Below are 22131 nucleotides of genomic sequence, written 5' to 3' on the forward strand. Positions count from 1 at the left end.
TATTAAGCTGAGGCTCCAACAGGGACACCGGATGCGAGCCTAGATGATCCGTATAGCGTTTCTTCAAACCGAATGATCTCATTTTTGGACCCGTAAGCTACTTGAGTCCGGTCATCAAGGTTCACAACAACCTTATCTAACACAGACCGTGTCCCATCACTGCTGTAACCACCTGCATTCTCAATCATAGTCCCAATGGAGCCACCTCGAAAAGAAGCCTTAGTTTCGCCTTTGTTGTTGGTGATATCACATTTGTGAAAACACCCTTTTCTTTCACAATAATCTGTAACAAAAACAACATTATAAGTTTTATAACAAAAAAAAAAAGGATGAATAAAAAATGTACATTTTTTTTTGAAAAACGAAGTGGCGAGATCGACCTGGTTAACATCGGGCACCATTCCACCGGTGTATCGCAAAGTGTACTTCTCTTTTACATAGTAATTTATCAGCTGTATTCAATCAAATAAAAGTTATTAAATAAAATGATACAATTTAATTTTCAATATTTCTTGATATGTTTAGTAGTATGATACAATGAAAGTTTAAAAAAACCTTGTCATAATCAGGATTATCAAAAGTGGCTCTCAAATTTCCAGGAGAAAACATTTTCCCTTCACCAATTTCTTTGTTTCTTTCACATGCTGCCATTTCCCTGACCATCAACATAAAAGTCGATAAATGTTTGTACGTGTTAGCCGATCGAGTTTATTATCTATTGTACTTATTATTATTTGATTTATTATTTATCTTTTTAAGTTTGTTTGCTAGTCATTATTATATCCCTAGTTTGAATATTAGAAAAGATTTCTTTAACGTTTTATCATTATCATTAGCTAGTTAGCTTTATCATTATCTTTTTCGTTGCAATCTCATATTTCTTTTAGTAGGTACGCTTATCATAAGTTTTTGATAAAGAATAATTCTTTTACCTTCGTCAAGAAGTAGAAACTCATGGGTTCCAGGGAAACCCTTGAGTGCTATAACATAAGTGGTTCGAGGTCCGTAAATTCCCATGGCTGCAGCCACTTGGTCCCTCCCGGTCACCCCGGTTAGCTTATCTCCCGGCCACACACCAAAAATGGTACCAACTGTGAAGTTGGTGTCAACAATGCTAGACCCGTCAAGGGGATCAAACGCAACACTAAATCCACCTGTCAAGATAAAAATATAAGTGTCTCCAATATTATATATCTATATATAATACATAATTAACCGAGTGCGCCACTTGTCACAATTTGACAATTCTATGAGCCCTCGTTTAATTTTCCCGCTTCTTTTTTTTCACCTAATAAATAAGTTTGTTTTTCGAAACCCCCCCCCCCCTTCCTCCTTAATTAAATCTTTATTGGCAACTATTAAATATTTAATTTAATATTTTCTTTATTTAACCTGTACGTAATACACGAGTTTTCTAGCCTAGTAACATATAAAATACTAAACTGTAAGATTTTAACCTTCGACCGGACCACCCATGTCTTGAAGCTCGGGAACTTCTTCCGAGCAAGCATATTTACAGAAATGCGAGTGACTCAATGCCTAGAAAACAGTTTACAACAAGTTATGTTATTTCATATTTATGACAAGAAAGTACATGAACAAAAGTACAAACATATGAAACTAACATCAAACAAAAGCTTGTCTGCGAGCACATCGACCGCGAGCTGTTCATCACCAAACGAGTTGATACACGCGGTGCCACCACAAGATGCAGTCCGGACTTTAAACGCGATGGTCCTAATCGCTTCACTCATGCTTATCAACACTCTGATCAGACCCTTGTCAGGGGTTGCCTTTGATAGAAAGTCTTCCTGTACATATATCACAACATTGCTAATATTAATAACAATTAATTTGAACTTTAATGACAAATTTATACCCGTAGGATCGTGGTTAACTCACCAAACTTTCACCGATTTCGCATTTGGTTACGAATGAGGAGTTTTGTGTCTTTGAAACCTTGATGGATGATCTAGGCATTACTCCTAAGGACTCTCCGAAAAAGGAACTCGACTTCAAATTCTGATATCATCAAAAAGTATTAAAGTCATGATTCATAGTACAAGATAAAAGAAAGGGAAAATGATCAAATTGCCCTTCAAAATAAATATTTTGTCCATTTTTAAACGGGGTTGTCCAAAAATGACCGTCCCATATCCAGTCAAGTCGCCTACTTAATAATCATCACCCGACTAGATTTTTCAACCAACCAGGTTATGCGGGCAGTTAATGCGGAAAAATATCAGATATCGGTTATCGCAGTGAGATATCGGTGGGATATCGGTAATTTTAATATCATGTAAAATTCATATATATATATATATAGCAATTTAACACTAATAACTCAGTATAGTCTCCTACCATTAACAGATTAACCCTTTTCAACTTGCAAAACACTAGCAATCATAGCAAGTAAGAACTAATTAAGACTTAAAAAACTAGCATTAAACACTAAAAGTTGATAATTAAGACTTAAAACATTGATATCGGGAATATCGGTCAAATATTGTCCAATATCGGTCAATATCGCTATATTATCGGTGCCGAAATTCTAACCGATATTTTGACTGATATTTCACTAAGGGACCGATAACCAATATATCAATGGTATATCGGTGATATATCGGCGATATCGACTGCATAACTTACGCCACATATCAATTTCTCGCCGAGACGCCTAGCTTTTTTTTGAAAAAAATAGTCGAATCGATGGGCCTTCTTAGGCGTCCCAATGAGATTTATCTTGTCTTCCAACAAATATTTTTTGGCTTCCGACGAGATTTTTTTGTCTTTTATTTCATCTTCTGCCAATATTTTTTTAACTTCCACCGAGGTTTTCTTTTGACTTCCCACGAGATTTTTTGGACAAGTGGCAGAATCTAATCTAGTTGGTTGAAAATCTTACCAGCTAATGATTAAAAAGTGTACATGTCAACGGGATTGAGGGTGGACGATATATGAAAAAGAAAAAGCTGTTCAAACGGACATTTTGCTCATTTTCTCTAAAAGAAAAAGCAATGAAATATGAAGCATGCATACCTTGGTGGTGAATGGTGGGGAGATGGTACGAGGAGAAGCAAATGAAGTTGTATGTTGAGAAGCAACACTTGGTGAGATTGTGCCACGTGCAAAGCACGCTACTCCTGTCTCCATTTTTATTGTCTGGTTTATTAAGGTTCAAACTTCAAAGATGAGGAACAAGCAGTAGCAAGAGGTTGTTGAGTTAGAGGTTTTTAGTTGTTTTGTTTTGAGGAATTAGTTCTTCAACAGATAAAGCAGGGAACGATGGAATGACACGTGGCAGTGAGGGAGTGGATAGATATGGTGTTGATGGAAAGTGTGGGGTGAGGTTTATTACTCATCTTTTTGAGAATTATGTGGTGTTCATGCATGTGGTGTTCTCATGAATTATACGAGTGATAATGTTTAATACAAATTCATGGAAATAGACTAAGTAGTTATATTTTTATTCTGGCTTCTTGACGGATTCAAAATTTTTTTAAAACAGGTTGAAAATTGATCGGGTTGAAGTAATTTGGGTCAAAAAATAGGTCGGGTAAATTTAATTTATACTTATTTACTTCTGTGAAAAGAAATGGATGATTTAATAAAGGCAATATATTCTATGGCGAAAGCTAACGCTCACGTTCCTATGCTTTCTCGGACTCATGGACAAGTAATGAATTAAAACCAAAATTTTTCTTTAGTTTATAGCATTTATATATTTGAACATGTAACTTATTTAATTCGTTATTGTTATATGCAGCCAGCCTCACCTACAACTTTGGGAAAAGAAATGCTAATATTTGCTGAGAGGTTAAACCGAGAAAGGCGGGGCATTTCACAAGTAGAGATATTGGGAAAATTTGCAGGTGCCGTTGGTAACTATAATGCACATGCTGTCGCATATCCTGATGTAGATTGGCCACATATTGCAAATCAGTTTGTAAATTCTCTTGGATTAAGCTTTAATCCACACGTGACACAGGCATGCGTTTGTTTATAAATTTTTTGTTATATATAAATGTCATATTAAAACATGTATGTAAAGAATGATATTGCTGATGCAGATTGAATCTCATGACTATATGGCTAAACTTTTTCATTCGTTCATTCGGTTTAATAACATCTTACTCGATTTTGATAAAGATATATGGGGCTATATCTCCGTGGGCTACTTCAAGCAGGTAACTTAGTAAATAATTCTTAACAATTACTGTTTGATCTTGGCATTTAAATACTTGTGTTGTGTATAGGTAACTAAGGCTGGCGAAATTGGATCATCAACAATGCCTCATAAAGTCAACCCCATTGACTTTGAAAACAGTGAAGGTAATCTTGGGATAGCTAATGCAATTCTAGACCATTTAAGCATGAAGCTGCCTGTTTCGCGTTGGCAGGTATTATTACGTTTAATCCTTTAAATTATAATTATATGAACCCAAAGCTTATGTGTTAATCGGTATAATAATCGCAGCGTGACTTGACTGATTCAACGGTTCTGAGAAACATTGGTGTCGGTTTGGGCTATTCACTTTTGGCTTACAAGAGTGCACTAGTAGGAATTGGAAAGCTTCAGGTACATTTATATGTTCATTTTTCGTAGGCATTTGTATCTATATTAACCAATAATTAACTTTGTGTGTGTGCGCATGTTAGGTAAACGAAGCGGCGTTAAACAAGGATTTGGACAATTCATGGGAGGTTCTTGCTGAACCAATACAGAGAGTATGTATATTACCCTTTTATAGTGTTAAACAAATTAGAATAATCTTATGGATCAAAACAGGGTCACAATTTTTTTATTTTTTTTATATTTGATTTTGGTAAAATGTAGGTGATGAGGAGGTATGGTGTTGAGGAGCCTTATGAGAAACTGAAGGAACTTACGAGAGGAAGAGCGGTTACTAAGGAGAGCATCACTGAATTCATTAACGGGTTAGAAATACCGGTGGAAGCTAAAACCGAGCTCTTAAAGTTGTCTCCACATAACTATGTTGGAGTTGCAGCCCAGTTGGTAGAGGATGCATGTATTAGAGCCAATGGAAGTGCTTGATTCAAGTTAATTCACAATAGATGCATCTTTTTTAATTTTTAGTGACACTTTCAGATGCGTCACTAAGTGGCATTTATTTCGAGTACAAGAGATACATTTTTTTTAATTATGAAGAAAATGCCATCTTTATCAGAAACTTATTCCCAGACTTGGAATAATACATTGGAATTAGAATGTAGTTTTAGTTTTATAAACTAAAAAGTTTACCATTATGAAGAAAAGCAAGTGGTTGCTACAGTCAAAAAGTAAAAAATGTGGAATTTTATTGGATATATGCTGAACCTAGAAAGCTGGCGAGCTACAGTCGCGTAACGGATTGACAGTCAAGAATATCTCGGTCGTGAGAGTAACGAATTGTGTGACGATTATGAATGGAATTCAATGTAATGAAAGTACAAAATACTCCAAAAACCAAGACCAAGACTTATGAAGATGAAACATAAATCCAATGGGTCCATGCTTCACTTCAGTCCCCTTCAAGTTATATGCCAAATATTACCAACATTATTTATATAAACCCAAGGAGTAATTGTGTTAAAACTCAAAAACAAGATAGACTGCTGGTCATGGCATACCTTTCAGTTTTCATCCATGCAATCATACTACTACTATTATGTTCTGTCGCACTTGCCACAAACCATACCGATCAACTTGCACTTCTGGCCATCAAATCAGCCATCTCTCATGACCCGCAACATGTTCTTGACTCATGGAACACCTCCCTCCATTTCTGCCAATGGAAAGGTGTTGCATGTGGTCGTCGGCATCCCAGGGTCACCGAACTGGACCTTGGATCTAGAGGCATAGTTGGTTCCTTGTCTCCTCATATCGGAAACTTGAGTTTTCTAAGAGTAATTAGTCTTGAAAACAACACCTTTGAAGGTGTAATCCCACCTCAAATAGGTAACTTATTTAGGTTGCAGAAGCTAATTCTCATGAACAATTCTTTTGAAGGTGAAGTTCCAGCCAGTTTATCAAACTGCACCAGACTTGAAGATCTTAGGCTGTCTCGCAATAAACTAGTTGGAAAGCTCCCAAACCAGCTTAGTTCTCTGATGAATCTCATGATCATAACCTTTCATAATAATGATTTAACAGGAGGTATACCGTCTTTCTTGGCAAACCTCACTTCTCTTGTAGCCATATCGGCTGCATACAATCATCTTGGCGGACGCATTCCACACGCTTTAGGTCAATTACACAACTTGAAGCAAGTTGGTTTTGGAAATAACCAACTTTATGGTGAGATCCCTCCATCCTTATACAATTTAACATCATTGATAGTTATGAGCTTCACAGACAATCAAATCAGTGGTGAACTACCAAAGGATATAGGGTAGCAGCTACCTAATGTTCAGGTTTTTGAGATAGCCGGAAACAAATTTATAGGAACCATTCCGTTTTCTTTTTCCAACTGTTCGAACTTGATAAAGCTTGGATTGTCTGAAAACGGTTTCACCGGGAAAGTTAACATAAATTTCAGTCAGATGCCAAATCTTTGGCTTCTTGGGCTAGATCAAAATAATTTAGGTAGTTCACATTCACAACCAGATGACTTGAACTTCATTGATTCCATGATCAATTGTAGCAATCTTGAAATGTTGCTTGTTCATGATAACAAATTAAGAGGAGTTCTTCCTAGTTCTGTAGGCAATCTCTCATCTCAAGTTACAACTCTTTCTTTTGCAGGAAACTTTATATATGGCACTTTGCCTTCTGGGATCGGGAACCTTGTGAAGTTAGAGCGGTTATTAATGCAAATTAATCAGTTCACAGGCATAATCCCTAATGAACTTGGAAATCTGCAAAGCCTAAAACTTTTATACCTACATAACAACCGCTTCACTGGGAACTTTCCAGATTTTATAGGAAGCCTGTCACAGTTAGACGAATTGTGGTTGTCAGCTAACAGACTACGAGGACAAGTACCTCAAAATCTTGGTAACTGCAGGAGATTGACATCATTGCACCTTTCTAAAAACAATCTTACTGGTCCACTCCCTATAGAACTGTTTCGGTTATCATCCCTGTCTACAGTTCTAGATCTTTCGCATAATCAGTTAGTTGGAACACTTCCCCAAGACATAGGAAAACTCAAAAGCTTGACAACGCTTGATTTGTCACATAATCGTCTGGTTGGTGCAATTCCAAACGCCATTGGAGGCTGCACAAGCCTTGAGAATCTAGACATGAAAGCCAACTCTTTTCATGGTCCAATACCTTCCACTATGAGTGATTTAAGAGGTCTTAGAAACCTTGATCTTTCTAGTAACAACCTTTCTGGACAGATTCCAAGGTTCTTGGAGCAACTAAATTTTTCTTTGTTGAATTTGTCATTTAACAATCTTGAGGGGCAGGTACCCTTGACTGGTGTTTTCAAGAACACAAGCGCGTTTGCAGTTAATGGGAACGGCAGGCTATGTGGAGGCCCTCCTCAACTTGGCTTCCCCGAGTGTGTCATGTCAGCAAGATCAAAAAAAGGTTCACATGTGCCGCGTGTTGTTTCTGTTGTCATTCCGCTTTGCGCGTCCCTTCTTATAGCAACGGTGTTGTGTTCGCTGTTTTGTTGGAAACGAAGGAAGACACTAACACTGCCAACAAGATCTTCTTTCATCCAACCATTTTCAAGGGTGTCTTACGGAAGCATACTCAAAGCCACAAATGGGTTCTCCCAACAGAACCTAATCGGTAGTGGGACGTTTAGTGATGTTTACAAAGGGATCCTTGAACCAGATGATGCAATGGTTGCAATCAAGATTCTAAAGCTTGAAAATCAAGGAGCTTTAAAGAGTTTTATAGCAGAATGTGAAGCTTTAAAAAACATTAGACACCGAAATCTTGTAAAAGTCGTTACTTCATGCTCGTCCGTTGATTATCAAGGTAACGATTTTAAAGCTCTTATTTACGAGTTCATGCCAAATGGGAATCTTGAAAGGTGGCTACATCCAAGTTCAGAACAAGAAACTCCAAGAAGATTAAGCCTTCGCCAACGAGTAACAATTGCAACAAATGTGGCTCATGCCATTCACTACCTCCACCAAGACTGTGAGGTATCCATAATTCACTGCGATTTGAAACCGAGCAACATTTTACTAGACAGTGACATGGTTGCACGCATTGGTGATTTTGGGCTAGCAAAGTTTCTTCCATTAAAACCACACAAAAGCAGCTCAATTGGAATAAGAGGGACAGCTGGATATGCAGCTCCAGGTAACTCATAACTAGGGGTATGCATGGGTTGGTTTGGTCTAAAAAACATAACCATATCCAAGATGCCAGTTAATGGATAGCCATAACCATGATCGGTTATGGTGGTTTGGTTATCGGTTTTAAATGTTATAGGTTGGTTAAAAGTGAATTTGGGGCATAGCTAAAAATAGCTTAAAACAATATAACTGTGCATTATTGGGGATGAAAGTTTGGGCTTTTGACCATGGAATGTGTTGTTATTACACATTTGTATATATTAGTGCATTTTTTTAAGGCTGTATACATTAGTGTGTTACATAGCATTAAAAATATACATATAATGTACACCATTAAAAATAATATATATAATAGGTTTGGTTCGGGTTTGGTGGATGTGGAAACCATGTTAACCATAACTGACCCACTATTGTCGATTTTTAAACAGATTCATCAATTTTTTTGGTACAGTTTGGTTTCATCGGTTAATTTGGTTATAATTTAATCGGTTTTCAGGCTTTCGGCACACCCTACTAGTAACTAGAACTTCAAAAGTATGTTTTTTGCGAATAGTTTTGTGACACTAATAATTTCATAAAATTGTAGAGTATGGTGTTGGAAATGGGATGACAAAAGAAGGGGACATCTACAGTTTTGGGATTTTGTTGTTAGAGATGATAACCGGAAGGAGACCAACGGATCTGGTTTTCCAAGAAGGATTGAACCTCCATGACTATGTGAAGATAGCATTGCCTGATCATGTCATGGAAGTCATTGAACCGGACCTTTTGTGTATCGATGAAGATCATACGGAAGCTACTAAGTTGAAGAGATTGGAAGAGTGCATGGTTTCATTAGCAAGAATTGGGTTGGCTTGCTCCATGGAGTCTCCCAAAGAGAGGATGAATACTAGTAGCATGGTCCATGAGCTTCATCGAGTAATTGAAATGCTTTAAAACGATAAAACGGATTTGAAACATCGAGAGATGGTGGCGCAGTTGGCTAGCGCGTAGGTCTCATAGCATAAGAGTGATCCTGAGTTCGGGCCTCTCTCATCCCAACGATAGTTTTAAGTAATTTTTTCAATATTTGTTTCTTATATTGGCTCATAATATCCGATTGTTCTTTTTTGTACGTGTTTTCTTAAATAATGTTTATAAACAATGTTTTGCTCAAATTGACATTTAATATATACTAGCAGTAGTGCCCGCGCGTTGCGTCGGGTGTCCCAATTGATGTTGGATTTCGTGTCGCTACATCCCTCATTCATTATATCAACCACACTCCCGCGATAACATAACTCTTCTTCACCGGTCATTATGGTACCGATATTTGCTATAGCAAAATTTATACTCGATACAGTTTAAGATACAAAAAATACAAAATTTATATAGCATTAGCTAAAAATTAATAAATTAAAGATTAAAAAACAGACGCACACAAAGACGCGTATCGAGTCAACTCAGGTTGACCCAATTAAAACCGTAGAAAAGAATAATGTATCATTCGCAGACTGCATCAATCTGAAAAAAACTAACGCTTTGTACCTCGTAAACAACTCTATATTGGTATGCTAAAAGTTCGAATAAAGTCGAGGTTAAAGTTGGGAGATCTATCTAATGAAGTACTCTATATATGGTTATTATGTATATAAATATAATATATAACTACATTATCTTTATCATTTTTTAACGGCTAATATTGATGGGCCTCTGACCCATCCAATCATCTCAATTCCACCCTCAAGACGAAACCCAACTATCAGTGAGAAATAGGGATGAGCAAAAATCGGTATGGTACCGGTACTGAAATTGGTACCGATTTGGTACCGTTGGTACCGAATTGGTACCAAGGTTTTTAGTTTTCGGGACCGGTATGGTACCGGTACCGATACGGTACGGTACCGTATTTCCCGAATTTTACCTTAAATACCGGTGCCGTCCATGTACCATACCGGTACCGAACCAAAAATTTCGGTACCGGTACCAAAAATTTGTGATTTTCGGGATCGGGATTTTCAGTATCGGTACGGTACCAAGCTGATCCCTAATAAGAAAACCACTTGACCCAACTTGAGCCCTCTATTTTTCCTTTCTCAAGTTAAATATCATTAAAATTATCATTAAAACTTGATAATTTATATCAGGGCTTATATATAGCCATCCTGTTAGTTACAAATATAAAATAATAGTTTAAAAAAAACAACTGAGTTAAAAGATATAGATAATAGATATAAATATGGAGAGCATGCCAACTGATGTTAGATTCAATTTGTTATGTATATATTAAATGAAGATTGATTGGTTCAAGTATATAAGATCAAAAAAAGTAAGGACAAATATTAATACCAAGTGTATGACTTTAAAAAGTTCACAATTTTTTAACTTATAAGAACTTGCAAATTAAAAGAAAAAAAGGTAAAAAAAGTTTACAACTTGAAGTAAGCCGCGCATTTTCTTGTTCGTGGCATTCATCCAAACACACACATTACAAAATCTGAAAATGACCAGAATGAAACCGTGTAATGTAGCAGCCGTGGCAAACATCACCTGGTCGTAAGTGGTTTTTAAAAATCCGACCATTGTTGATGGTTTAAGTGGTAAGGTGAGGAAATCTTCCCGCGTTTTTTAAGTTTGAACAAAGTAAAGCCTAATGACACATGACGTTGGAAATAACAAAGAAGACGCAAGACTTGAGGACAGGAAAACAAGTTCATCACCTAACTATAACGTGTGAAATTTCATGGTCAAATATTCAAAGTTACAACCATTTATAATAATAAAAAGGTCCTTAAACCATTTCACATGTTCCCCTCTAGATATTGGAAGAAAATAAAATACCAGAAAAAGCTACCTGAGGCTCAAACTGTAACAGTTTCACAAGCCAATTGCTAAAACTGCAGGCTTCCTTTAAATACTTTAAATGCTGAAGAAAATGAACTGGAAATAAAAACTCAACCAACATGTTGCTTAATTTGGGCAAAATGATTTTACTTAAACTCAGTGAAACATATATATCAATATTAACCTAAATTCTTATATAAAAAAACATTGATCAGTCAACGATTGGGCAATAATCAAAATTTATTAAAATAAAAAAAAATGATTAAATCTAAATCTCCCTTCAAATTAAATAATAAGAGTTTCAATACATAAATAAAGATAAAACAAAAGGCTACATAGCAGTTATAGCAACAAAAGAAACTTTTATTAGATCCAAGCCAACAGATTAAAAAGTAAAAGAACAAAAAGACATTAGGGGTTTTACGGGCCGTTTTGGTTCGAGCTAGGAGTGGCATAACACTGCATCTTAATACATGGCATCAATTTGCATAAACAAACATGGAGTTGCATCAAGCCATCAATTACTTCTGAAAGCACAGGATTTATTGCAGTCATCCTAACAGGCACAAGAAACGAACCTTCTAACACTTCTTAGAAATAATGTAAGGCTTAGCCTGCATCAAAGTATCCAAATGTGTTAGATAAGAACTTGCATAAAAGTTAATAGGGTTATTGACTTTAACCTATAAAATTAGTTTCCAAGAAATAATAAAAACAAGGACTTAGTTACCTCAAATTGTAATAAACACTGAATGCGTCCGTCGAAATATGGAGTTGACCACAATCAATAAGTCAAAGACGTTTAACTAATGACCAAAAAATGGCTGAAACAGGGCCAGAAAACGACAACATTTCTGATTTGGCCTCCTTCTCAACCAGCCCCGGTTTCGCCACCGTGGAAAAGCATTGAAAACCATTATATAAAAGCTTAACATTTGGGTGCGCGTGTTAAAAGTGATTACTTCAGTTTAAATAACCAAATGAAAAGACTCTTGTAATCACTTAAAGGCAAAGGGTGTGTGCTGGTACAATAATCTTAAGACTACACGTGATAGTAAATGCTACCGTATTATTGGCTAAAGGAATAAGATGACAGCTTAAGTTTGACCCTAATTTATGACTACATAATCCAGTTAATCAAAAGTCAAAAAGAGTAAATAAAGATTTCAGAAAGTTTCATGAAGAATTTAAAATGATGCAATTACCGCATTGTTTTGTTTGTATGTGGAACTTGTCATGGCAATAGAAACCGAGTAGCTGCTATTGGGCTCACAAAGAAAAGAAACACTTGAGAATTACACTAACACAAAACAATGTGAAGTTATTATATAAATGGCTACAATAACATAACTATAAGCATTCCGTACCTCTGTGCAAAGGCATAATCAAGGGCATTTGCTTTCTCCACACCTACGAAAAGCAATGAATAAACTATGAAGTCGTTCTTCTCCATTAAAGTATAGTCTAGATGATGGTTAAAATTTGCATACAACAACATACCATCATAGAGAGCTCACTTATAAAGCAAATATGAAACACATGGTCCACCCTCACGATAATATGTCATGGTATACAAATTATAACCATCATCTAAACTATTGTCAATGTGTGTCTATTGTCTCTGTTGTGAATGTGCATTAGTAAAAGAAAATGTGTACGACAATAGAGACACACACAGAAAAAAGATGTTATATCAGTGTTTAAGCAACCTAAAAAAACTTTCAATCAACATTATGATGAGAATTTACAAAAGAGAGTGTCATAAAGCACCATCAATTAAACCAATTTTTTGTGTCTAGTGAATGAAATGTCATGTTCTAGTAGTATTTGAGATTAACAAAAAGAAAGAAATAAAGTTAAAAACCCTTGAATTCACAAGCTTTAATGTATACTAACTATACATGTAAACACATTAGAGAAACTAATTCACAAGGCCAGTGACGGTGATTTGCCTAATAGCATCAAACTGATTAAAAAGGTACACTTCTGATATAATCTAATCCAGGATGAAACACAAGCTATCAAAGATCTAATCATATATGGTATTAGTTTAACCAATAAATTAAACTACAAAATAACTTAAATGATTGTTTTTCAAACCTTTTGTGGGAGTGGAACCGTGCTGCCTTCATCTTCAGCTCATTTGCTGAATCTTATTTGTATCGTCTATTTGACCTGGTTCGTCTCTGTAAGTTTGTTTGTTTTCTTTATGTTTGTTTGTGTTCGTTTATGTTAATGGTTGTTTTTATGCATGGGCAAAATGAAGGCACAAATAAGTCATTTGTATCGTTTTTTTAGAACACACTCACAATTGACAATATTTGACTCTTCCTTCCTTCATTTGAGCACTGATGCAATTCTAGAATATTTCAGTGCATAGGTAATTATCGTCCGTGAATTACATATATTCTTCTAATTTGCAAGGTGCAACCATTAAAGGGCACCGTATTGTGTCAAATATAACTCAGATTATTTAATTACCATTTAAATTTCTTATTACAAGCGTAAGTAATTGTAACATGGAATTTGATCCAGTCAAATTGTCATTTTAAGAAACCAAATTCCATTTGACTTTTTTAGGTTAGGTGTTCAAATATGTTACAAAAATGAGTTTATTATGTTTCTACAGGCACAATAGTATTTCATAACATCCACAATGACATATAAGTTTGTATATGGGAATATTTACCAAGTCTGCTGATGAACTTTAATAAAACCAACAGAAACAAAGAATCATATTTAGATGGTTTTTTGTCTCTTAGCATTTGAATTTACTAAAAAGAACAAATATATAGTCATGTTTTTTTATTGTTTTGTTTTGGTGCGCAGATGCAGGTAAAGAAGTAATGCAGTCACTGTAAAATGTTTTCCCCACGGATTGATCAAAAATACTCACTCACGGAACATAAACCAACTAACAAACTACATAACAAAGCAGTAACAAACTTACAAAGTGAATACACCATTGATACAACCGACAACTGATGGCACAAAATCTTTAGCTCAATGCTGATACACCTGCCTTGTGTAGCAATAATAACCAAAAACAAAAATATTCAAATTATAATTAAACATTTGTGATCTTGAATATATAAAATGGACACAAAGACAAGGGCATACGAAAATAATTAATATTTAAAATCTTGAATATATGAAAATGAACACAAAAACAAGGGCATATCAAATGTATGAGGAGATGAATACATGGATCTCTTTGGCATACTGAGATTTCTATTTTTGTAAACAATTGTGTTATTATCAAAACACTCCTTGCTACAATTTTCCTCTCTTTCAATAGCCGCAGCCATACGAACACAAAAATCTTCTTGCTGCTATCGCCCCCTGACATAATCACCCCTCCACCACCACTGTTTAACCCCATTTCCCACGTATTGTGAAATTGTGTACAGTTACTTTGAAGGTTGTGCATTTCCTTCCGATGATCACCAACAACCGGTAAGTGATTGATTAAATTCTCGCTACACTGTGTATCCAATATACTATAGCATTACATTGGCAAGAAACAGTATTATTAGCTTTGCAACAGCCACATCAATATAGAAAACATACAGAAATTCTAGTTAAAACACAAGTTTTAGATCCATCAATTATAGTTATGTAGATCAAACAGTGTAACAAATACGCATGCCTGAGAGCACTTCAACTAAGGGCGAGCAAACCTTAAACGCAAACCGAAATTAACCGACACCAAACCAAATTAACCAATAACCAACAGTTATGGCTAAGGTTATTTGATTAAAGGCGTCCCATAACCGAACTGAACCGAAAAGAATCAACACATGCTTATTAACCTTCATATAATTTGCAGTTTGATGTCACCTATTCTATTTCCAGGCTTGTGGTTAATTAACCAAAACCAAACCATTACCTAGCTTCATAACCAATTAACCGAAACCTAAGTTCAGTTATAGTTAGTTATGCTTAAAAAATCCCACAACCAAAGCTAACAGTTATGGTTAAAATTAAAAACTAAACCGAACGGAATCAACCGCAATTTGCACACCTATCTACCATTGTTGCATCATATAATAACACAAACAAAGTATAATTGAATTGAATTGATATATTCTCCCTGCCGATGACATTTCTAAATTCCAGGGCTATGGGCTCAACATTAAAACCCTAAATTCCATATTCCAATACTATACTGAAAAACCAATAGTAATAATAATCAAATCATGCTTCGACCGGCTGCTTTCGCCTCTGTTGAACATGTCAATTTCCAGGAGCCGTGCTATATCCGCAGTATCATACTGCACAGAAGAAATTAATCAAAGCAAAAAACGTTTAATAACAATACGATACGAGGAGCACTTACCTGCATTATGAGGGCAAACATCTCATACTTATAGCATAGAAGAGAAACCGCCGACCTTTTAATTCAGCCTTTTGATTGCACAATGATCAATGGGTTGAAGAAGGAATGAGAATGGAAGAGTCTAAATTGATTGAAGGAATTAATAGAGCAAATTGAATTAAAGAATTAATAGCATTCAGGAGCTCAATAAATTAACATTAATGAAAGCAAGTTTCAAATTACTACATGGATATATAATGCCGTGAATGTAATTCATTGATTAATTTGCGAATTTCGGATTATTATGTCCCTTTCATGATATGATTTACTCGCATTTTTTGTGTTTTGGTGTCTTTTAATGTAGTTAGATATGGGGACTGACTTGAGGAGCAACTTTTTATAATGATATTTTTATAACATTTTTTTTGTTATTGTTGTTGACATATAATGTCTCTCTTTCTATCCAGCATCACACCTGCAGTCAAGATTCTTTGGTATCATGATGAAAGTTTAAACATTACTGGATTAAACTACAATTTTAGTTAATATATGTGTGATTGTCTTCATGTAATTTGTATTTACATTGCTTCACAATGTTTTTGTTAACTAACGTTTGAGTTGAATTTATGTGCAGACAACTGAGAAAAGTGGGGCAAAAGCGAAACTTGAAGGTAAAGATTTTTAACTTTGCATTTTGCGGTTCCGTCTCTTGACATACAGAAGATTGTATGATTTTCCCGCACTAACATAAGTCAAATCCTGAAATCCTAAAACAGTTTTGTGCTGCGAGAGGCGGATTTAATTCACAGGCGTGTGAAAGAAAACAACGAAAAAAATTGAAGACGAAATCGATTCAGAGGGAGAAGATGAAGTCGATTCAGAGTCATCTATTCTGAATCGAGCGTACTCTACACTTTTTGAGGTAATCAACTACTTTCTAAGCTTTAACCTTTGATTTGATTTATATGTTGTGGGAACTTTACGACATCCCTAAATTTTTTTCATTACTATAACATTTTTTTAAATAGTTTGACAAATTATCGAGTAAGTTTCTACCATAAGTTCGATATTTATTGGAAATAGGACTTTGAAGATTGGCCTGTGAAAATCTATTTGCATATTTATCACTGTTAAAGATGAACAAATGCTGCCCAAATTTGCACCATTTCTTTGTTTCACTTTAATAAAATAATTGTTTAGTTTCCTTACACTCTTCCAAATGAAATATTTTGGAAGAACATACATCCTATTGCAGAAGGATCTCATGTTAGCTATATGCACACTTCATAAGTAAGTTTCTATAAGCTAAAACTATGTTATAGTTAATACATTAATAAAAGAAAAGCCCATAGTTTGTATTATGAATATAGCAGTTTGTTGCTTTTGTGTTATGAATATCACCATGATTCTTCTATAACTTGTTCTTTTGGTATGTTTCCCTTTCATTTGGTGTTTTGGATCTTGTAAAAAGGACTCTTATAATCAAACTAGCTGAGGCTAGGAGTAGCGTTTCCAATGAAAGTTTGAAGCCTAAGTTGCATGAAAAACGGATTTATCTTCATGCGAGGGAACGTCATGGGCAACAAACCGATAACCATAACTTAGTTGAAAGAATGAGTTACCAAAATCAATTCTTTTTTATATTTATGCTTCGTAAAATAACAAACAATACATTTCAGTTTTGTGAAGTTGGCTGAAATCCAATGAAAGTTTTGTGAAGGCTGAAATCCAATGAAATCCAATCGTGAAGTGTGCTTTTTGTCAATTAATTGTGTAGATTTATTTGCCTTACTTTATTCTTTGGTTTGAGTTTTCTCTGGTTAGAGTTATGTATTACAAATCACAAACCGAAAAATAGTTCAAACTAACAAGTCCCATTTTGTTGTTTGCAAGTGGTTACTTCTTAAAATGGGATTAGTTTAAGGCAACCATGTCGCATTCTAAACCTTAGTGTTCCAAACTGGTTCACGTTAGCAGCCTATTTGATCAAAAGTTTGCGTAGTTTATTACGTGTCAGTGTTTCCAGGGTTTTTGGGTCAAAATATGCGCCTATTTTATGGCCTTACACCCCCTTCCCCCCCACAACGCGGGTGGTAAAAAACTAGCATATATACAAAAACGGGAGAAATGGTGCATTCAAAGTTGTACAAAATGAAGTTAAAGTTGTACATCGTTATTTGTGACGCATGTTGCTTTACCAAAGCTTGGCGGTGGTAGAGGAGACTGCCCTTGCCCCAATCTTAGGTAATTTGTGTATCTTGGCAGCTTTGATAGTTTTATGCCTAATTGTACATACGAATTTGCTTAAATCTTGCTATGCATATGATTGTGTGTGCTTGATGAAATCACATTACTCATGAATTCAAGTCTGCTGTGCATTCACATGTTATTTTAGGTTCAGTTAATGTGTGTTTTGTTGGTGTCATTTTGTTTTTCACATTAGTAGATCTTTTTGCGTTAGCTTAGTTTATTTAGTTTTTTATGGTTTTGCTTATTTGGTGCCCACCAAGTGTTTGATAAAGTTACATGATGAAATGGTTTTATATGGATTCAAGTCTATCGTTTTGCGATCTGTTATTTTTTCCTTCAACATATATAGTTAATGTTTGGTACTTAGCTTTTAACTGTTAGATTGACCAATCCATCTTACACACTTTCTTGCATTCATGTTGCAGGTTCATATGTTGTTGCTAGATGTGGCAACCTACTTAGGCTCATGTTTTTTCTCAAGGTGCGTCTTCTTTAACACTCTCAACAGTAGTTTATATGTATCAAAAGTTGTATATTTTTATGAAAACAATGACCCCCAAAGTACTAATTTTAATGTTCATAGACCAATCACAAGGAAAACTTGCAGCTTAAATAGCCAACAAGAAACAATGTTTGCTCGAGGTACTATTTTCACTACATATACATGAAGAATTTTGTTTCAATTTACTGTTTATCTTATAAAAATTTAATCTCTTTACATAAATGACTACATTTTATTACATACACATAAATATAGTTAGGCAACTTTTGTATTCAACCAAAAATAAAGTAGTTTGTTGACGTCTTCACCATGTACAAGCTTGAATTGTTTATCCGGGTGTACACTAAAAAGGGACATGGTATATAACTATATATGTATTTCCAAGAAAAAAATGATAAAGTTGGTTTTTTCAGCACTTGATAAAGTAAGCTATATACACCTGTACCTGAATATGAATATAGCTACAGTTTAATTTTTATTCCTTTGTGTGTTTCAAATGCTACATATTACAAATCCTAGGTACAATTGTGAAGCCCGGGCATTAGTGGTAATGTTTGAACGTTGTTAGTTTTCGGTTAGGGTTTCAACCCCCCCCCCCCCCCACCCCGCGGGGGTGAAACAACTAGTTATTAATAGCATTGAGGAGCCCTAACGAAGGGCGGGGAAGGAATGAGAGGAAAATGTAAAAAAGTCATGTTCCAGAGATTTGTTAAGGAAAGAAAGGGAGAGAGGGGAGGGAAAAGGCTAGAAAATTTGGGGTATGTTTAGCAATAAGTTTTTAGGAGCTTTTAGGGGCTTCAAGCTTTTAAGAAAAAGCTCCTATCTAACAAAAAACCTTGTTTGGTTCAATGGGCTTGAAGCTTTTATATTATGAGAAAAAGCTTTTTTTCTAAACGCTACTACTACTAGCGTTTAAGAAAAAGCTACAAGTTTTTACAATTGAATTTACAATTTTGGTACTTGAACTTTCATCAACTTTTGTTAATTTATATAATAGTTACATATTTTACCCTTATTCAAAACTAACTACCACATGACTCTTTAAAAGTCCATAACTTTTTCACACGTTAATATTTTTTAAAACACATTACATCATAAAAAAGAGCATTTTATTCTCTTTAATTTGAGTATGATATTGTTACCGGTTATGATTGGCAACAAGTCGAGTCAGACGAACTCAAGTCATGTGTAAGACCAAATTGAAGTCGGAACGAGTCAATAAAAAAGGGTTAATTTAGTTCGGTTCGTGTCGGTACGGTTTTGGGTCGAAAGGGGCCAGGTCAGAACATGTTTCAAATTAAAACGGTGTCGGGTCGGAAAGGGTTTCAAATCAAAAGAGGTTGGTTTAAGAAACTATTTATTTGAAATTACTGTATATTTTAGCTTTGTTTCTTGATTTTCACCACGATTACACGCTTGCTGCCTTTGCACGAAGTACACGTCTGCATTCGGGTTATGCGTGCACTAATATCAAGTGAATCACGTACCGATACTTATTATGCGGTTGGTCTCAGGTTGCGCGCGCACTCCGCCGCACCGCGCTGGCATCCAATTAGTTTTATTAAAAGCTCCAGCTACTCTGTCAAATACCTAAATATATTTAAAAAGCTCCAGCTGCTCTGTCAAATACCTAAATATATTTAAAAAGCTCCAGCTACTCTGCCAAACACCTAAATATATCTAAAAAGCTATAGCTAACCGATACCAGCTTCCAGCTTCTAGCCACCAGCTACCGGCTTTCGGCTTACAGCTAGTTTTGCCAAACATACCCTTGATCCTATACTCATCCTCCCAAATTGGAGAGATTTGAGGAGAAAATGAACGTGTTTAATTTTAACTATATTTGAATTCCTAAATTAACCTTATCTTATCTATTCTTTTTAAACATAAACTCACGTTCTAATATCATTCCAATCAGTTTTCTCTTTTGTTGGTACCTGCGTAACTTTGTTGGTAGTTGGCTCAACTACCAATCAGGTTAGTAAAGTTTTTGATTTCTTCTTTTGTGTTGTTGGCACATCGTAAAAGTTTTGATTTCTTTTTTTTTTTGGCACTTCAATTATTCATTGTTTTAGATTAGATGATATAGATATGGACATGTATAGTAGAAGCTTGAGGCCACCACAATTTAGGAGGGGCAATTTTTATTATCTAACCCATAGTTTGATTAATATGGTATTCATAGTAGGGATAATCTCGGGATGGTACCGGTACCAATCTCGAAAATCCCGATACCGAAATCCGGAAATATATGGTACCAAAAATAACAAAAAATGTATAATATAAATAGTTGTATTATGAATTTGATAGTGCTAGGATTTTCGTTTTCTATTCATAGAAATCTAGCTTGGTTATTTTTTTTGTTAGTTACTTTGGACTTTACTCGTAATAATTAAGCGTCTTTAAATATTCATAGATATTTCGTTTTTGTTTTTTAAAGTGAATTTTGGCACTTCGCTATGGACGATCAAACACTTTGTGATCAAATACTTCATATTATTCATGTTGTGCGAGCTAGACAATTGCAAGCAGCTAGTCTAATCTGCTTATTAGTAGCTTTCATTACACGACATAGATTGTCTATCAAAAAAAATGCTAATATACCTACTAGAGATGTAGTTTTACAACGGCGGTATGTACGAGAAGAGATGTTACATGACCTTTCAAACAGCGGTAAGTGTCGTCAACTTATTCGTATGAGTGAGAGAGCTTATATGACATTGTGCAATATCTTAAAGCATAATGCTGGTCTCCAACCTACTCAACGAATGTCCGTTGAAGAGCAAGTTGCAAGATTTTTACATATTGTAGGTAATGAAATGAGAAATAGGTTAGCCTCTTGGATATACCGTCGTTCTAGATCAACAACCAGTCGGTGTTTCCATAGAGTTCTGAGAGCCATTATATCGTTAGAAAGTCATTATATTCAACAACCTAAAGGTGATATTGTCCCGAAAGAAATTCAAGAGAAAAAGAGATTTTATCCTTTTTTCAAGGATTGCATAGGGGCAATTGATGGAACACATGTCCGTGTCAAAGTACCAAACAAAGATGCTGCCAGATATCGTGGTCGTAAAGGATAACCAACAATAAATGTATTAGAGGCTTGCACATTTGACTTGAAATTTACATATGTTTTGACTGGTTGGGAGGGGACTGCATCAGATTCGAGAATAATAAAAAATGCACTTAGTAGAGATAATAAACTAGTAATTCCAACGGGTAATCTCTCAAACAAAATTTAATTAATTGATATAATATTTTAAAAATACTAATTACAATTTAATTATAGGTAAATATTGTTTAGTAGATGTAGGTTTGCCTCATACAAGCTCACTAATGACACCATATAGAGGCGTTAGGTATCACTTGAAAGAGTACTCCACTCGTGCCCCGGAGAACCAAAAGGAGTTGTTCAACCTTCGTCATGCATTGTTACGTAACGCAATTGAACGAGCATTTGGTGTCTTAAAAAAGAGGTTTCTAATCATTAGAAGTACAGCAGAACCATTTTACACTTGTCAAACACAATCAGACCATCTTTTTGGCATGTTGTGTTTTACATAACTTTTTACTAGAGGAAGATCGTGACAAAGATCTTGAAGATGAAGTCTTACATGAGGTGTTAAATGGACCAGTAGAGGAAGAACGTCATAGTACTAGAGGCATAGGAGAGAGTAGTACCGAAGCTGACTAATTAAGGAACTCAATCGCAAATCAAATGTGGACTAATTATTTGATGTTACAAGAAGATGAAATAGATATGCCAGATTAGTTTTAGAATAGTACATTATAGTTGTTTGTTTTGACATTGTATTGATTGGTGTTTGGGAACATTTATGTTATTTGGTTTTGTATTAGTAATTGCTGTTACATTTATCAATTGCAAGCTTTTAATTGTTCTAACAATGTATTCTTGTTGAATTTGTATTACTAACAATTGTTATATTTATCAATTGCAAGTCATCATGAGCAA

At 35.1% G+C, this 22131-nt stretch overlaps 1 protein-coding gene and 2 pseudogenes across 3 annotated transcripts; 2 read left to right on the forward strand and 1 right to left on the reverse strand.

Moving 5' to 3' along the window:
- Positions 1-2: 2 nt before the first annotated feature.
- On the reverse strand, positions 3-3188 carry LOC143570065 (sedoheptulose-1,7-bisphosphatase, chloroplastic-like; annotated as a pseudogene). Its single transcript, XR_013141854.1, has 8 exons — positions 3040-3188; positions 1903-2022; positions 1626-1811; positions 1458-1539; positions 933-1154; positions 556-655; positions 381-452; positions 3-283 (listed from the first exon to the last, which is right to left on the reverse strand). The product of XR_013141854.1 is annotated as a sedoheptulose-1,7-bisphosphatase, chloroplastic-like (transcript).
- Positions 3189-3595: 407 nt separating this feature from the next.
- Positions 3596-5138, forward strand: LOC143570071 (uncharacterized). Its single transcript, XM_077055821.1, has 7 exons — positions 3596-3676; positions 3767-3988; positions 4071-4187; positions 4257-4400; positions 4478-4579; positions 4660-4728; positions 4838-5138. Exons 1-7 carry the CDS (start codon positions 3596-3598, stop codon positions 5054-5056), a joined length of 954 nt encoding a protein of 317 aa, XP_076911936.1. The 3' UTR covers positions 5057-5138.
- A 366-nt stretch (positions 5139-5504) lies between these two features.
- Positions 5505-9198, forward strand: LOC143570061 (uncharacterized; annotated as a pseudogene). The gene is made up of 2 exons (XR_013141853.1): positions 5505-8266; positions 8849-9198. The product of XR_013141853.1 is annotated as an uncharacterized LOC143570061 (transcript).
- Positions 9199-22131: the final 12933 nt, after the last annotated feature.

This window comes from Bidens hawaiensis, unplaced genomic scaffold (genome assembly GCF_021521415.1).
Source record: "Bidens hawaiensis isolate Kalapana, Puna unplaced genomic scaffold, B.hawaiensis_p1.1 tig00024820_1, whole genome shotgun sequence".
Classification (NCBI taxonomy): domain Eukaryota; kingdom Viridiplantae; phylum Streptophyta; class Magnoliopsida; order Asterales; family Asteraceae; genus Bidens; species Bidens hawaiensis.

Coding starts and splice junctions, on each gene's coding strand:
- LOC143570071 (XM_077055821.1), top strand. CDS start 3,596: ATGGATGATTTAATAAAGGCAATATATTCTATGGCGAAAGCTAACGCT. Junction 3,677..3,766: donor TTTCTCGGACTCATGGACAA/GTAATGAATTAA, acceptor TGTTATATGCAG/CCAGCCTCACCTACAACTTT. Junction 3,989..4,070: donor TTAATCCACACGTGACACAG/GCATGCGTTTGT, acceptor TTGCTGATGCAG/ATTGAATCTCATGACTATAT.